At 45.2% G+C, this 17821-nt stretch overlaps 1 protein-coding gene across 1 annotated transcript in view; it reads right to left on the reverse strand.

The window, feature by feature from the left end:
* The window catches only part of uacab (uveal autoantigen with coiled-coil domains and ankyrin repeats b), a 44157-nt gene that overhangs the window by 23009 nt on the left and 3327 nt on the right, over window positions 1-17821 (reverse strand). Inside the window, exon 2 of the mRNA XM_010875306.4 lies at window positions 1292-1422. Within this exon, the coding sequence (XP_010873608.3) occupies window positions 1292-1422 (131 nt within the window). The remainder of the gene's footprint in view (window positions 1-1291; window positions 1423-17821) is intronic.

A 17821-nucleotide genomic window follows, 5' to 3' on the forward strand; every position in this document is an offset into this window, starting at 1 on the left:
CCTGGTGTGTTTGCACTTGGTTTACTTTAGAAGTAAACATGTTAAATTCAGAAGATTACACAATAAGACCGGACCTCACAATCAAAAAAAGGGTATATTACATGCAGGGGTTCAGGTTAGAATTAGGGGTTAGATTCGGGGTCACTCATTGTTGATCCTAAACAGCAGTGACACCACCTCCTGTGTGTGGTGTGTGCGTCAGAGACACTGGTCACACTCCTGAATGCACCGTACAGCCCAGCTCGAGATACAGGTTCTCTGAACATATGGACGCCACAAGCTGGGGATCAAAACGATCCTGAGGCATCGATCAGACACGGGCAACTCTGTTGCACAGCTGTGAATAAGCTCAGGGGGAAAAGCTCCCCCTGAAAAGCCAGCTTTGGCGTACAGTTACATTTACATTAGGGGAGGAAAACAAGTCTGACTGCACTACTTTATATAGACCTTTGAACGGTCGTGATATGCTTATACATAGAGCACATGTAACATTCATTACGGTCCTCTGTGCACCACCCAAAAAGAACAACAACATTTTGTTTTTATTCTCAAACGTTCCCCAAATTCGAGTTCATGCAACGACAGTTCAAAATAAAATACTACTACACCCTGAAAACCTGACCCCAGTCACTCAACAGTCATTTAAGATCATAAACATCAAATGCAGATATATTCGGTTTGCTATGGACAATTTCCTGCCCAGAGAAAAAGTTGGTCCAAGTCACAACTGGCAAGTAGCACGACCACAAAGTTGACCACGGCATTCCTAAGCCTGTCTGAACTGTCCTGCCTGTGAGGTCACTGACCTCACAAGGAGAGGACACAAACAAATGCCCACAGTAGGGAGTTTAAACACCCACAGAATCACACAGAAACCATAATGATTCCCATGTGTCTGGGTAACAGCAGGACAGAGGGCTTTGGTGTTCAGGGGAAACCCCCGACATCTCCTAAAGAGGTGAGGTTTTGGCCAAACGCTGAAAATTCCCAGCACTGTTTTCAACTATTATGGAATTAGCTTATGATAAAAGAATGTTGGCATTCCTTGCCATCTTAAGGGTAGAAGTACTACCAGCTAAATTTGGGCCGAGAGAAAGTTGGTGCTGCCAGATATGTTGGGCTTTTCATTGGGAACAGCAAGTTTGTGCGTGCGTGCGTGCGTGTTATATGTGGGTCGGTTTGGGAACGTACAGCCAGCCACCGTACCCCTTGCCTGTTCCTACACGCAAAGGTGTGCGTGCAGTCATACTATAAGCGTGCGTGTGTGTGCGTGTGCACAAGTGTTACTCACGCTGATCTTCCCTCCACATCCAGCTTGGTGGGGATGATGCCCTTCTTGCTGAGCACAGTGGCCACCTTGTCTACCTCGCCCCGCTCCACCGCCTTCATCAGCCGGTCGTCATACTTGTTCCAGTCGGTGTTCTGGGAGAGTGGGCGAGAGGGCACAGTATTGGCACCACAGTCGTCACTCAGGAGTCTGGACAGGGCATCTACATTTTAAATATTTTTCCCTGGATCTTAAAAGGAGTTCAGATGGGATTGAGGTTAACCTCAGTGATTTATGTCAGGATTGTGGGGTTTCAGTCTTAAGCCAAAACAAAGAGTTCCCTGAATAGTGTCTTAGGAAACAGAGTGGTTTGAAAAACAGAAAGCTGTGGTTATATCCTACACTAGGAGAGAAAGGAACCAACATTGTGAAAGACCGCAACATTAAGACAGAAAGCTACACTGAAATGGACAGGGCTACATTGCTAGAGAAAGAGTCAGAGACAAGTCTTGACAGAGAAAGTGATATTGAAACAGAAAGCCACATGTAGTATAAACAGAGGGCTATGAAGGGCTATGAAGGGCTACGTAGGCATATCAGACAATTTAATGGCTTTTCCTCTGATTCAACAACACAAACACAGCACAAGTTATTGTAAAATGCAAATCAGTGAAAATGTAAAAGTAATCCAGATATTTTGCATGCAGTTCTCCCTCTAGCATTGCCTCAACATGTACCTAAAAACATGTGGGTATTATCAGACTGCACGTTCAAAACACAAATTTAACTTGGCAACAAGTTAAAACAGGCGACTGTGTCCCAGGCAACCAGTTCGGCAGTGAAATAATTCTCCCAGAGGAATGTGGGCTCGACTCCCCAAGTTCCTTCTGCTGTGCCCACGTCCAACACACTCCCTCCTCTGGTACTCAGAGAACACAGTAGCTCCCAACCGTCCCCGGACGTGGAACTAACAGTGTCGTTAGACACGACCACATTCTCTGTAGAAAAACTAAGTGTAGTTAGGCACGACCACATTCTCTGCAGAAAACAAACAGCTGAATACATACAAAGTACATGGAGGTGCATTTGAGCCAGCGACTCATGTTGACAGAGGGCGACTGTTCCTTGCAGATCACCGCCGCAAACGCTGCCACTGTTCTGGTAAAACGGCAAACAAACACAAACGTTTCCCCCCCCACCCCGCTAAGGCACTCTGCCAGCAGGGCGCCCCGCCGCGGTTTGGTTGGTCCCCTTTCAGAGAGTCCCAGCGATGCTTCCCGGTGCCTGGGACTCTTGGTCTCGGAGTCTCACAAACGACTTCCCAGAGGGTCTACTCAGCACTCCCCGGCTCATGGGCTCCGTCTGTGGGTTCATTTCACCACTGAAGCAGGAGGGCCAGATGGAGGAGGAGGCGTGGAGGAGCAGTAGGGCCCCAATCCAGCTACTGCAACTCCTCCCCTGGGGAAGAGCCTCTCCGCTACAGCCTGCCTATTTTTTTGATTAGTTAAACTTCCCTCTCCTTCAGGTTGTATTCTGCACCTCCCTCGTCTTTCTTCCTCTCCTCTTGTCCAGTCGTTCTTCCTCTCTCGTCGGTTCGTCCCGGCAGACTGGTCACTGCTCCTTCTGCAGCAGGAGTTTCTTTCATGCTGCGGTGTCCAGCGTCTTTCCACCGTTCCGAGCGGCAAGGTCGCCCACCCCCCTCCCCGTCGGTTCTAAAAGTATCTCTGGCTCCAGCGGTAAACAGCGGCTAGCGCAGACAGCACCAGCAGTTACTTCTTTATTTTCTGACCCTCCAACCTTTCTCCAATGACTGATAGGAAGACAGGACCTAAGAATACATTCTGAGCATGCCTGCTCTGTGACTAATAGATTGGATGTCCTGTCCACCCAGCACCACGGCAACCCATCCCCAGCACCGCGGCAACCCATCTGAAACAACGCCAGCCAAGGAGTCCACCCCCCCCCACCCCATCTCCAAATACCAACTCTACAGACGGGGGGGGGGGATTATTGAGCCCTGACCCCCATGGTGGCCCATCTACTCGAACCCTGTCAAACGGGCTATGTACTTCTATATCTATATACGCCTTGTTAGTGTGTGTGTGTGTGGCTCCTGATTCCATCACACGGTAGCAGGATTAGGTGTCACAGCCATTTACAAATGAGCTGTCTGGGAGTGCAGGCTCCTCCTCAGACCCCCCCCCCCCCACGTCATCTGGATCCCGGCTGTAAACATTGCATGGTGCCATCTATTTCCAGCCCAAGACGTCACCTTTTCACATTTAATTTGGGAGATCAAAAACCAACGGAGGGGTTGTGGGGGGAGGGGGGGTTTGGACAGTGCAAAGGGGTGGGGTCGGACAGCGCAAAAGGGGGGGGGGGGGTTAATTTACACACTGCGTCAGCTTGGCGGGGGCTCAGGTTACGGCCCGCTGCCAGACTGGCGTTAGCAGGGCGAGATTCCGCCAACATGCAAAAAGGCCCATCCACATGACCTGTCATTGGAAGGACTGGGTGTTCTGTTACAAGAACTGACCGGTCATTGGAAGGACTGGGTGTTCTGTTACCAGGCCTCCTAGGAACCACATGGAGACAAAGGCACCAACATAGAACCTGCGGGCCATAATGAGAAAGGTGGCCCCTCAAATGTAAATATCTGTCAGGGGGGTGTGTGTGTGTGTGTGTGTGTGTGTGTGTGTGTGTGTGTGTGGATAAGTGTGTGTTGTGTTTGGACAAGATTCATGCATCAGGTTTAGAAAAGCACGGTTAGTTTGTGAACTCCATTGGTTATTGAATACTTTTTTATATAGAAGAGACGTATGATGTACATCAGAGTGAATCATTTCCCATAAGCATGTATGAAATTTCAGCCCAGTTTCCCAAAGTCCAATGTTTGATTGACGGACAAAAATTAAACCAGCTGTTTATGTTAAATTTGCCAAGAACAAACACACACAATAGGGGTCTTAAATTACCCCGGAGAAAGTCAAAGAAAACTGACAGGAAGAGATGACCAAAAAAATACACGAAAAAGTAAAAGAGAGAGAGACCAATACACGACATGGCCCCACACCCCAGGCGCTGGGGCACCATCTCGGCGGGGTTTGCTTCCACGTGCTGCCGCGCTGTCTAGTCAGAGCCTGCATGCGGTCCAAGTATCTTGGGCTGATTTGGTAAGGCAATATCTGCCCACTGAAAGAGCCCAAACACAGGCTATATTTGCAGTGTTGACGGCGCTAATTTGCAGGAGGACAAGTTAGACAGCTAGTTAAGAGTAACGGGGCACTAACGGCACGCCAACGGCATACCAAGTTCAAGGAACTACGATCTCACCTCCTGTAGGTTTGAGACGGCTTTCAGGAGTCCCTTGCAATGGTTTTCCGATGTCTCTTTTATCATGGGGTTCCGTATCTCCCTGAGAAGCATGCATTCACATTGGTTCAATATGTTTATTGAAGTCATTGGAAAACGAGCATCAGGTCAAAACCAGATTGTGCAGTGTGTGTGTGTGTGTGTGTGTGTGTGTGTGTGTGTCTGAGAGCAGTGAGAGAAAACAAAACTAAGTGCCAGGTCCTGATGTGGCCAGCGAAACAACCCCACTCCCAGCTAGCAGTGGGTTGACTCATTTACAGGATGTCCACATGAGAGGAACCATCCTGCCAGGCTGCATAGCTCTGAGTGAAAACAAAAACTCCCCCGGGGTCACAACTGTGGAAATGTGAAGAATAGCTGCCAAAAAACAACGACTGACAAGCACTGATTGGGGGAAGAAAAAAAAGAAGAAAAAAACTGCTAGCGTCAATGAACGGAGAGACATCAGGGGGCCTTTCTCAGGGAAAGCGAAGCGAAGCCCTCAACGCCTCACTGAAACGCAAAGCCACGTGCATGCACGCTCGGTCGCGCACACTGTCACACGGCTACTAAGCCTGGGGGGCCTGAGGGAGAGGAACACAGGGCTTCTATTAGCGCCAGCAGCTGTGGCCTCACATCTCCCCTCATGGCCGGCGTGGGTTTGTCGGCATGGGCCTTTAATGCAGTCAACACCCATTACACGATGCAGAGATATAGGGCAACAGATAGACCTGTAATATGGAGGGGGGAGGGGGAGGGGGGGGGGGGTGATGTTGTAATGGTCACCGTATTTATAGGTTGCCTGACACTGATGGGGAGATGAGGGGTCTGTCGTTATGGCCGGGGGCAAATGTATTCTTTAATTAGCCGGACCCCCAGAGGAGGGGATGACGGACCCACTGATGGCCTGAGCCAAGTGTCCAGTCGGGTTGGGGGGGGGTTGTTTGGTCAGGGTTGGCACGCCAGGGCCTCGGCTGCTGCCTGCCACCGCTGCTGAAGAAAGGGCCACCCCTGCTGGGCAGAGCCCTGAACAACCCCAGGGACCCTCCCACACAGTCGGAAAACATCCCTCGGCGGTGTCAATTGACCGAGGTCATTTTGTGAAGCCCTTTTTCCATTAGCAGTAGTGACAAAGTGCTTTTACAAAACACCCAGCCTGAAACCCCTAAGAGCAAACCACAACAGGGGTGATGCACAGTGGCTAGGAAAAACTCTCTAAAAGGACCGAAACTTAGGAAAAAACCTAGTGAGGAACCAGGCCCTGAGGGTGTCCAAACCTCTTCTGGCTATGCTGGGTGAACATTAAGAGTACAAATTGCAATTAATAAATGCATGTGGGCTGTTTCCACAATCTATAAAACATAATCCAAGTCAGCAGGATGACCAGATGCACAAAGACAGGGACAATCGGGGGGGAGGAATGGTCAGCTGAAAAGCTCATCCCTCTTCCCTACCACAAAGCCCAAAACAGAAAACGCATCCCTCCTCCCCATGAAGTCCAAATGGAGTTCTCAGGCTGGCAGGGTCAGGTCCTGTGTGAGACCTTTGACCCCAAGGCAATGGCGTGAGTGCGTGCGTGCGTGACTGAGTGACAGTTTCTCCATAATCAATAAGTACAATTCACCATCATACCTCATTTAGCCATGCAATGACAATTTTAAAAGGGAACATCCTTGAGTGGCCAAACAAGGACTTCTCAGCTAGGACGATGTCAGCGTAGTTCCTCATCATTACTCCTTCATTGTAAGTATTGGCAAGTTGGATAAATTGAGGAAATTAGAAAAGGCTCGGCTAAACACAGAAACGGTTGTCAGTAGGACATTGCCTGCCTTTTTATACTTAGTCTATATATTCAATTTATAATTTGAAGAGATAAATGAGATTCTTAGATAAATGGAGAAATGCATCTATGTAGACATTCTAAAAATACTTTTAGGATAAGGATTCTTTAACTTTACATTTTTTTTATTTTTTTTAACTTTGATGAATTTCCTTTAACTGTAAAAATAAGCACACTTCCAGGTTGTACAGCCATGAAAAAGGACATTTACCGTAACACTGATGAATGAGGTTTGCTGATCAGATGGGAATGATACCAAAGAATGAAACAGACATCGCTGTCACTTCTAACTGCATTTAACATAACACATAAATTACTCTGTGGGCCTGTGGGGGTAATTTAGTAAGATAACTGGATGCAGGAAATCATAAATTCCATTCCATTACAGCAGGAACAATAAAGATTGAGGGGAGAAAAGTTACTAGGTTCATAACATTTAAAAAAAAAAATAACATCACTCTACTTAATGTTGAGTCTCCTTTTGGACCTTCAGTGCTCCAAAAAGTTTTTCTATGGTAAATATTTTCCAAAGACAGAAGGAATCTGTTCAACAGAGCTTAACCCTTTGCCTTACTCCCGAAATCAAAAACCAGCATGGTCGGCAGAAAGAACGAGACAAAAAAATAATTTAAAAAAGCCAAACCTGAGAGCCACCTAACGAACAAACATTTTAATTAACCTGCAATAACATGGTCCCAGGTGGAGGTCGTTATAAACCAGGCAGGGCTATTGGTTTTGGCTGCAGGGGCATGTGGGGAGGTGTTGTTCCAACGGGCCTTGATGACATGGAGATGGGGAGGCCGTTCAGACGACCACTCCAGCCACCCACCCACCCACCCACCCGAAGGGGGGGGGGGGGGGGGGGGGGTGTCCAGCAACAGAAGGTACAACACAGCCACACCCACTCACTCACTGGAGCAGTTCAGCAAGTCAAAGTGACGAAAGGAAAACACAGCTAAATTAACAGTGGCGAACCAACCAAAACAGCAGCAGCCACTTCCTGAAAGTAATTGCTCTCTCTCTCCATTCCCGTATGAAGGCCTCAGGGCATGTCGGGCACGAAACACAATGTGGGGTGGTGATGATGTTTTTTTGGCAGGTAGCAGCATGACTACAAACACGCCAGCTCAGACGGCAAGGCTTAAAGGTAAATCAAAGAATCCAGAAGGAAATGAAACAACCTGGTCACAGGGGAATGGGTAACTTAGTGAAAGTAGGTCTGTGAGAGTGAAATACATGTCAAGTCAGGGTGCATTACAATGTGCTACTAAAACATATAACATCATACAAATACACGAAAGCATGCATAATTGGATTAAAATTAAAAAACAAAAAAGTGCGGTTAAGGTTAAAAAATTTTAAAATAAAATTGCTTTTACATTGATTTAAACTTGCTGTGGGTCTGTGGGTGTATTCCAGTTGGAATGATCAGTTTGCATTATTTCCTATATCATCCTAGAGGTGCAGCAATTCACTGTATATTAGTTAAAGACTGGATGTTATACATGACAAAAGTAGTTCACCCTTCACAGGGATATTACTGTAAGGCTGATGTAGATAAATACGCTAGATGAAGTTCTGAAGTGGAATGTTGTCTAATTGCGGTTACGACCAGTGTCTGACTATTAGCATATCTACATTCCAAACAGGAAAGATGCAAAGCAGGTACAGACCTGTTCTCTAGAAACCACCCTTTCCCGTCAACAAGGCTCATTGGGAAAACCTCAATACCAAATTCCTTCTGCTTTACAATGTGTCAGAGGTATGTTTATTTACTCTAGGCGTCCTGTAATTTATCCTGACAGTTAGAGATTTTCTTTTTGCATGAGTTAAAACTGCATGTTTTCACATGCAACAAGGGCTGTCCCAATTATTACATAATCGCCTGATCACAATTATTTATAACAACCTTTCAACGATTTTTCTGCACAATATTTAGAATCAAAATCATGTTTCCAATCAGAATAAAGGATTTATAGGCAAGTTATAGGCGCAGATAATTTACTGAAACACGTTTTATTCAAAGTTTCTGTATGTTTAAACCTAGTTTAGAATTGTTTTGCACACGCAATTTCACAACATTATTGACAAACGCATGTCAGTTGCTCATCTGTTGCATAAACTCTTACGTAAAAAAAACCTCAATCGTTTGTAAAAACAAAAAAACAAAATTATATTCCAAATCAATGGTTGTCCTTTCCAACCATATTTCCTAATTTGATAATGTGCATTAAAATGCATGGATAGAAATATACTCTGCTCAAACTGTGTCATCCGTTTTGGTGCAAATGAAAGTGACAAGGTGCACTGGAGAGGCAATGGCCCTCGCCTCATCCTTCCTGACTTATTCTTCTCTAGTTTTATGTTTTGCTAGCTTTCTGGTCACTACTGGTAGCATGAGGCGGTACCTGCAGCCCATTCAGGTCGCACAGGCAGTCCAGCTCCTCCATATGTGCCATCGCAAGAAGGTTTGCTGTGCCGCCCAGTACAGTCTGAAGAGCATGGAGGAGATGCCAGGAGACGGGCTGTTGCATGAGGAGAGACGGACAGTGCCGTAGAAGGGCACCAACCCAGCAACAGCATATCGTTGAAGGGTTGCACAGACCCCCACATGCTAACAAACAATAACCTGACTTACACTGGTACAGTGGACGTTGGGCTCCTCTTGGTGCAGTACCATGCCCAGCCTCATGTGGCCAGAATGTGTAGGCAGTTCCTGGATGACGAAGGCACTGATACCATTGACTAGCCCTCACGTTCCCCAGACCTGAATTAAATTGAGACCCTCAGGGATGTTATGTATCGGCGCATCCAACTGCTTTGCAGTTGCGTTTTGTGAACAGTAACTGTTAACAACCATTGATAGTGATCGTTCCAAAGCCGAACACGACCGCACAACTCTGGGCACATTTAAGTTTTAAGACCAATTGAAAGAGGGGAGGGCAATAATTTGGAGGAGGCAAATTGACAGATTTGCTCCAGAAAGGTGGCACTCAAAAGCTCAAACACCAGAAACCTGAAGAATAATCTCAGAATCCACCACATGTATTTCTACAATATTAGACCACACTATAACAGTGGCATAACATTTACAACAGTTTGTTAACTGCAATTATTTGTGTGACCATTAATCAACTAAAATGTCAATCGTGACAGCCCTACTTGCAACTAATGACAATTCATTACTCCAGTTCCTTGTGTTCCTCTACATCCATCTGACCAACAGAGGGCAGCACTCAGTGAATTTGAATGCAACATCACCACCATAACGGTTTACCACAATCAAACAGCAGGCACAAATCATTTAGTTTAAGAATTTAAACCAGGACACCTCCCTTAACCAGACAGTTCACATTCTACCCAGACTTCCCTGATGCTTTCTCAGAGTGCTCCACAGCGCATCATGAGCAGAAGACACCATTTTCCAGTGTCTCAGCCTGTTCATGTGATGCTGAAATGATCCGGAGGCCAAAACCACAGACATAAGCTCTACACTGTGGTTCTCACTGACTCAGCAAAACACCCCCCCCCACCCCACCGAACGGTGGTAATCCAGCCCTACACACACGCACGCACCCACCCAACTCCCTGATCTTCACTTCCCATCTCTCCCACAGACAGTATCTATTGTATAAGGGACATCTACTCCATGAGAAAGCAGACAGTTAATGCTGGGATGATCCCTAAGGGCCAGTCTGCCCCCTCACGGCCGGTCAAACCCCTCACAGCCGGTCTGACCCCTCACAGCCGGTCTGACTTTAGCCCTAGAAACACATGTCTGGGGGGGAACATGGGAGCCTGATGGGAGTGACAAAGACATGTATGCTACTGTTGATTCAAGGGAAGAGTAACAGGAAAGGAAATAAACGAGACATTTTAATCTCACCAGGTTTAATTGACAGTTCAGAGGACTAAATAAAACACACATTATCATTCTCTAGCTATGCGCATTATTGGACAGGGCTCAATGTTAACACATTTTGCCAGTGGCCCAGTAGTCCAGTGGGTTTGAAACTTGCTGGCCCCCCCAAAAAAATTATTACCCTCCCTCCTTCCAAAAGTTGGAATTTATCAGTGTTACAACATATCAAATACTTTCAGTAACGTTTAATTCTTTACGAAGTGCATTCTGGATATATAAAATGAATATAATTTATATTTCATCACATTTCTAATTAATAAAATGAATTAAAAGATAACGGTCAACAAAATATTTGACCTTTAAACAAACACCAACTCATTCATCCCTGGGGTAACCGGGTGAACGGCTGGTCCGTCTTAGTAACTAGGTATGTGGTTGTTATAAGTCGTACAATCACCCAATGGGCCTCAGCATTTACATTTCTGACCAGTACAGTCAAGGGGCCCTGAAGACGTATTGTCAGCAACCCACTTGGCTGCCCTGCAGACCAGGTGCAGTTTACTATTGGCATGGCTGGTCAGGGACTGTTTGCGAAAGTGGTCTGTGCTTTGGTAACCAGAAAAGGAACCAGGCAAGCCTAGCTCAGCCGGCCTGCAATTAAGAGATGCGTTGTTCCCTCACTGGATTCAAACCTGGGTCTCCCACGAGGCAGTGTCTTTAACCACTACGCCAAAAAGCTACACGCCTGAGTGCAAAGCATCTCAACATTAGATCCTTTGGTCACACATTAACATCACGCCAAGTTTGAATATTTCACTAGACACCATTAAACAATGTGTTAAACTGACTAACGTTTCTTATTTAGTTATCCTCCACCATAAATAACTGTCGTATCTTTCATTCATTTATGACATTGATAACTATACATTAATGACAATAACTATAAATGTGTCCAGCCCTGTTGGAAGAGGTGCATAATGAATGAAAGTCCAATCGTGACATGTGATGGTGAAGCGGTCGATATCACTGTCTCTGGAACACATAGGGAGTGTGGGTTTTGAATCCAGCACATTTCTATATAGCACACACTCTTCTAAACTCCTACAATTCCTCACTGTCCTATCTAATTTTGAAATTCAACAGAAGAAAAAAGTCTGAACTTTGTAAGAACCATGAAAGGCTTACATAAGGGGTCTGGCCGAAGATTTGATACACAGCATAATATAGGAAGCATTTCCTTTCCTCTTTATTGGCAAAAGTATAAACACAGATCTTCACAGACACACACGCCGAATACTGCTTCCCGAATTAAATATTGATTTCTGTGTCGTGAAATTACATGACTGGGGCCCCTCCATAGGACTTCTGTCTGGCCCAGAATAAATCCCCTGGAAATGTACTTTCATTTCACACTTACAAAACGGAAACGAATGATGTTACACTTCTCCCCAGTCGTCTGCCCCCTTTACAAGACAACTTCCTGATGAAAAGCGCTGTATTCATGCAATCAGAATACACAGTAACAGAACACAACTTGTATAATATACACACATACACGATTTACCAAACAGGCAGCGCCCCCAGGTCTAATGGACATCAATAATGACAAGTCCATTCCATGATCAACTCTGTCACAGTGACCGGTAGTACCGTTCCACAGTCATCACAACGCAAAGCACATAGCCTACAAGCCTGGCTGACCTGTTACAGCGTAGGCCTAATGTCAAGGCTATCAGTACATGGGGGAACGTGTGGTCCCTCTTGGACGCCATCATACTTAGCAGAGGGCCAGCCACTGTAAACAGACATCCCTTAGACATTGAACCCGTTTGGTGCCGAACTGAATCGAACCGGAGAGAGAGGCACCCCCCAAGAGCTCTCCACTCAGAGTCCTTATGACCACTCACAGTCCCGCCTCTTTCCTTTGCCATCATGTGAAGTCATGGTAGCCTAGTGGTCGGGAGTGTTGGATCAGGAAACAACAGTTGCGAATCCCAAAGCTGGCAATGGGATGTGTTCAATCTGGGTGATAAACCCTGTGGACCCGTCCCGAGTGAGACAGTTAACCCTAAACCCATTGCTGCCAATAACAATGGGTTCGCAGCATACTTACCTGTAACAAGCTATAGCTAAATCTTGTTCCAATGGCAATCCCCTAAGACACAGCTGAAGGAAAACACACATTATTACTGCAACAGCTCAAGTCTTTTAAGACCAAAATGGATGTGAAGAGTAGGGAGAAAAAAAGAATCTACTTGAAGATCTTGTATACTGAAGTTTTGATACTTTAGTTTGATTTCGATGATTTTAATTTGTCCTCAAGTCTATTCTGTCTGATGTGTTAATTGCATTTGATAAGCTAATTGGCCCTTAGTTCAAACCAAACAGCCAAGACGCCTTGTAAAACAGGATTATTTCAGTGATCAAAGGGGGAACATCTTCAAATTAGCATTCTGAATTTCTCTGCAATAAAAGTAGGTGAATAAAATATGAACATGCCTCTGAATCAAGAAGTTAAGGGTGCTTTTGTGTAACTTTTCAAAACAAGTTTGGTTCCCTGGCGTAAACCCTATTTATTGTAGTTGGCCAAAGCTTTTATTAGTGCCCACAACCTTTTCTGGTAGTGAACCAAGCTTCTCTGACTCGCCCCAAAAACATTTCTTACATGGATTTTCAATTATTCCCTTTTAGGGCAATAAAGTATTGATTTACTCCTAAAAGCAATTCCAAAAAAAAAAAAACAGCATCTATTACGAGGCAGCAGGACAGGAGTATAGTCTGGAATAGACTACTGCCACAGAGAAAGACTGTCCCTCGATGGGTACAGACCTTTCCTTGTTGTTCTGAAACAAAAGATGGAGAGGATGTGCCAAACCCGAAACGGAGTGAGATCCCGGACACACAGTGTCATGCCAGGTTGGCCTACGATGACTGGAGACAGAGGGCTACTCTCCAGTCACTCAGGATGAAGTGGAGGGAGCAACCCCCCCACTCCCCCCTCCCCCCCCCAATACACACACACACACACACACACACACACAGCTGAACACTCCAGGCCTCTTTTCATTGATTCCAGAGGGAGGAGCCAGAAGACAGATGATTGGAGGGGACAATGAGAAGAATGAAGGGGAGAATGAAGCCGACCAGGCCCCGCCATGCTTGTCAGGAAAGTTAACACCGTGAGTCCCAATCCACAGTAGACCAAAGTATCTTCAAGGTCTTATCAAGGGTAACAGACCCACTTAACATAGGTGGAATTCTGGGGTTGAATAAACACAAGCCAAGAAATTCCACAGCGCATAAACATGTGAAGTGCCCCTTTTTCGTCAGCATATCAGAAGTTGACCAAATGCTTGACAGAAACAAATCTCTTATTAAACCTGTAAAGGGAAGTGTTCTTTGAATTAGGACAAATTTGTCTGGTCTATTTAGTGTTGGTTTATTAAGTGGAGGTCTATTAAGTGGCTACACAGGCATTAAGTAAAGATGTTGTTACGGAGTCTCTTTTCAGTTTTCTTGTCATGCTCACAAGGCTCCCTGTTGTGTGTCGAAACAACCTTGAAATCAGAGAGGTTTCTCATTCTAAACGAGGCACTTCAGATTCCCACTTTCACCAACCCAAACCGGGCAACCTGCTCTGAATGGTGTCAAATAATCCCACTTGCAGGGTGAGGCCTATTCTGTCAATGAAGCAGGAGTGCCTTCCTGGGAGAAAAGAGGTGGATCATGTTCCGGGGGGGTTAGGGTGGAAGGGAAGGGCCTGACTAAGAAGAATAACAACACTACAGCAGAACTAGTCTGCCTGAACAGGCCTGAAGTTAAAGTCTTAATCAATGGCCAACTCAAGACAGGTTTTCCAGGGATTCAGGGTTGGTAGTCTTAGTCTTAAGTCTTAAAACCGGAGTGGAGCGTTTTACTTTCGGGAAGCTTTGAGAGTTCCAAGTTCACAGCAACGATTACCATAATTTACATACAGGCTGTAAAAAAATCAGCCGTAGAGTCAAAGGAGAAGTTCAGGTCTTGGAGTTTGTCTTAGTGGCTAATTTAATTTAAGTGCTCTGAAACTGCATCAATTCATAAGATGTATTTTTCAAATTCTCAGGCCCATTGATTACATCTTATATTAACTTATTTTTATTATCTTCTATTTTAAGTTTTTTGTATTTTGTATGTAGGCTAAATGTAGCCTTTAGGCTATTTGTGGCCAGTAATTCAAAGAACATTGAACATTTCACTTCACTGATTCAGACTGGACCTACTCCAATGAAAAGTCACTGGGAACATCCAATCAGCTTCTTATGAGACTACACCGATCAGCCATAACATTATGACCACTGACAGGTGACGTAAATAACACTGATAATCTCATTATCATGGCACCGGTCAGTAGATGGGATATATTAGGCAGCATGTGAACATTCTGTCCTCAAAGTTGATGTGTTAGAAGCAGGAAAAATTGGCAAGTGTAAGGATCTGAGACTTTAACAAGGGCCAAATTGTGATGGCTAGACGACTGGGTCAGAGCATCTCCAAAACTGCAGCCCTTGTGGGGTGTTCCCGGTCTGCAGTGGTCAGTACCTATCAAAAGTGGTCAGAGGAATTAAAAGCTGTGAACCGTTGACAGGGTCATGAGCGGCCAAGGCTCATTGATGCACGTGGGGAGCGAAGGCTGGTCCGATCCAACAGACGAGCTGCCTTAATGCTGGTACTGATAGAAAGATGTCAGAACACACAGTGCATTGCATTTGTAGCGTATGGGGCTGCGTCGCCACAGACCTGTCAGGGTGCCCATCCTGACCCTGGTACCACTGTTGAAAGTGCTTACAATGGGCACGTGAGTATCAGAACTGGAACACGGAGCCATGGAAGGAGGCCTCATCTGATGAATCATGTTTCCTTCTACATCATGCGGATGGCTGGGTGCATGTACGCCGCTTACCTGGAGAACACATGGCACCAGGGTGCACTAAGGGAAGGAGGCAAGCCGGCAGAGGCAGCGTGATGCTTTGGTCAATGTGCTGCTGGGAAACCTTGGGTCCTGCCATTCATGTGGATGTTACTTTGACACGTACCACCTACCTAAGCATTGTTGTAGACCATGTGCACTGTTTCATGGCAACGATATTCCCTGATGGCATTGGCCTCTTTCAGCAGGATAATGCGCCTTGCCACAAAGCAAAAATGATTCAGGAATGGTTTGAGGAAAACAACGAGTTCAAGGTGTTGTCTTGGCCTCCAAATTCTCCAGATCTCGAACCAAATCGAGCATCTGTGGGATGAGCCGGACAAACAAGTCCGATCCATAGAGGCCCCACATCACAACTTACAGGACTTAAAGGATCTGCTGCTAACATCTTGGCGTCAGATACCACAGCACACCTTCAGGTCTAGTAGAGTCCATGCCTCGACGGGTCAGGGCTGTTTTGGCGGCAAAAGGGGGACCTACAAAATATTAGGCAGGTGGTCATAATGTTATGGCTGATCAGTGTATAGGGCAGGTTTAAATCAAGTGGCAAAATGTAGTGCTAGGGTTTTGGTCAAAACATTTAGTGTCCAGATCAAATAGTGAAGCAGAGCATGCTTAATCAGAGGCACAAATGTTTCAGTGGAATTACTGAAGTACATTTTTCTCTTTCCGCTTCAGTCATATCCGTTTGGACACATTTTTCCCTCCCAAAGGCCTTTTAAATAACTCCGCAAGCAATAAGGGGCTTTGAGCGATTTTACACTATATTGATTCATTGTCTCAAAAAAGTCTTCCTGCCATATTCACAACGGAAAAATACTGTCTTAACTGTGTGAATGGGTGAAAATGTCAATTGTCGCACATCTGACAGATACTCTGCACAGCTACCAAGGTTTAAGACAATGCCCCGTTTCAATATGGAATGGGATACTGGACTGGACACAGTGACACAGGAAATCTGGTCCTGAAGTCCTCCCAGCTCCAAGTATAAACAGATTCAGAACTAAACAAAAAAAATAATCTCACACTGTCACCTGAAAGATTATATGACCAGCAGCTTCATAAGTCAGTAACACATGCTAGTGATCATGACGGTTTTTATAGTCTAAATGTATTCTTAGATGGAGTGGCCAAGGGGACGTGTCAAGAGAGGAGAAAGTACAGAATTTCACAGAATTTGGAGAACCGGCGTCAAACGACCATCTACATCCACCCACAGGGCAGCGGAGACCAGGGTGCTTTTCACACAGCTACACACACACTCCCTCTTTCTTCTGTAATCCTGGGGCTTTTAGTCAGGCTGGGATAAACTTCAGTCCACATTGTCTGCACCCCCCCACCACCACCCAGCAGCAGCACCACCACGTACACCAGCCAGGCCCCCCCCCCACCCCACCCACCCCCCCCCCCCCCCCCGTAGCAGCACTCGGACATCCCACAACAGGAGATCTGATTGGGATAATATAATAAGTTACATGAATGTAGCAATGCATAAATATGGTGAATTTTAATGTTTACCCACGTCATATATTGGTAGCAATCAATTATAATTTCTATGCAAAGACGATTTAAGTCTTACAGGTTATGTGGATTAAATAAACGCTTACCATATCTGTCAGAGTGCAGATTTCTTTTGGATAGAGACATAGTGTGGACCAACATAAGGTAAAGAAATTGGCCAAGGAAAGACTTGTTAACAAACTGGTGCCAATGAGTTTAACTGTCACATGTGCATCGATGGCCAGTTAACTAGAGCGCAAAGATCAAAATGATGAGTTTTTTTTATTGGGAACAGGTAACAAAGATGGCCTTGTGGAAAACAATGTCCAATTCATTAACCCTAACAAGCCAATAACTATGTAGCCAGAATTTAAGGACTGGTCTGATCATTTTTACAAGAGTATGTTTTGCACACAGTGCACACTATCCTGCTAAATGTTCCTAGAACATTTTGCGTAGAAGAACTTCTTGCATTTAAATGACCCCTGTGGAGGTTGTGAAAGACAAACAGCACCTGAGCGTTTCTTCAAGTTTCCGCTTCCCATTGTAATAGCTTCAGTTTAAACAATTCAGACGTTTTAGTTAGATGACCCAGCATAAACCTCTTAAGGATACACAATAGCACAGCCACTGTTAATCAAACAAAGATTTAAAACACAAGAAAAAACAAATGTGCAACCCATTAGTATAGTATCTAGCTCAAACAACATTTAAAAGAAGCCCAAATCACGCCAGCATGCGTTCAGAAGACCTTTGGTCCAGGTCGGGGAGGAAGTAACGGTTTATTTAAAAACCATTTATTAAGATTTTCACCATACAAAAGCAGAAAAGTATTTTGGGATTGTTATAACGTTATTTGAAGTGGACTACTATCAGAGACCCACAGGACAACCCATTATCAGAATGGACAGAAAGATTCGAAAACCAAACAGCTGTTGGCAAGCCATCATTATCTCTGACCTGTCACAGCGATTTTCAGCAATGCGTCAAGGATTTTTGGACAAACGTAATATGCCAGAGAACCAAGTCTACAGC

This window comes from Esox lucius, chromosome 2, assembly GCF_011004845.1.
Source record: "Esox lucius isolate fEsoLuc1 chromosome 2, fEsoLuc1.pri, whole genome shotgun sequence".
In the NCBI taxonomy this organism is placed as follows: Eukaryota; Metazoa; Chordata; class Actinopteri; order Esociformes; family Esocidae; genus Esox; species Esox lucius.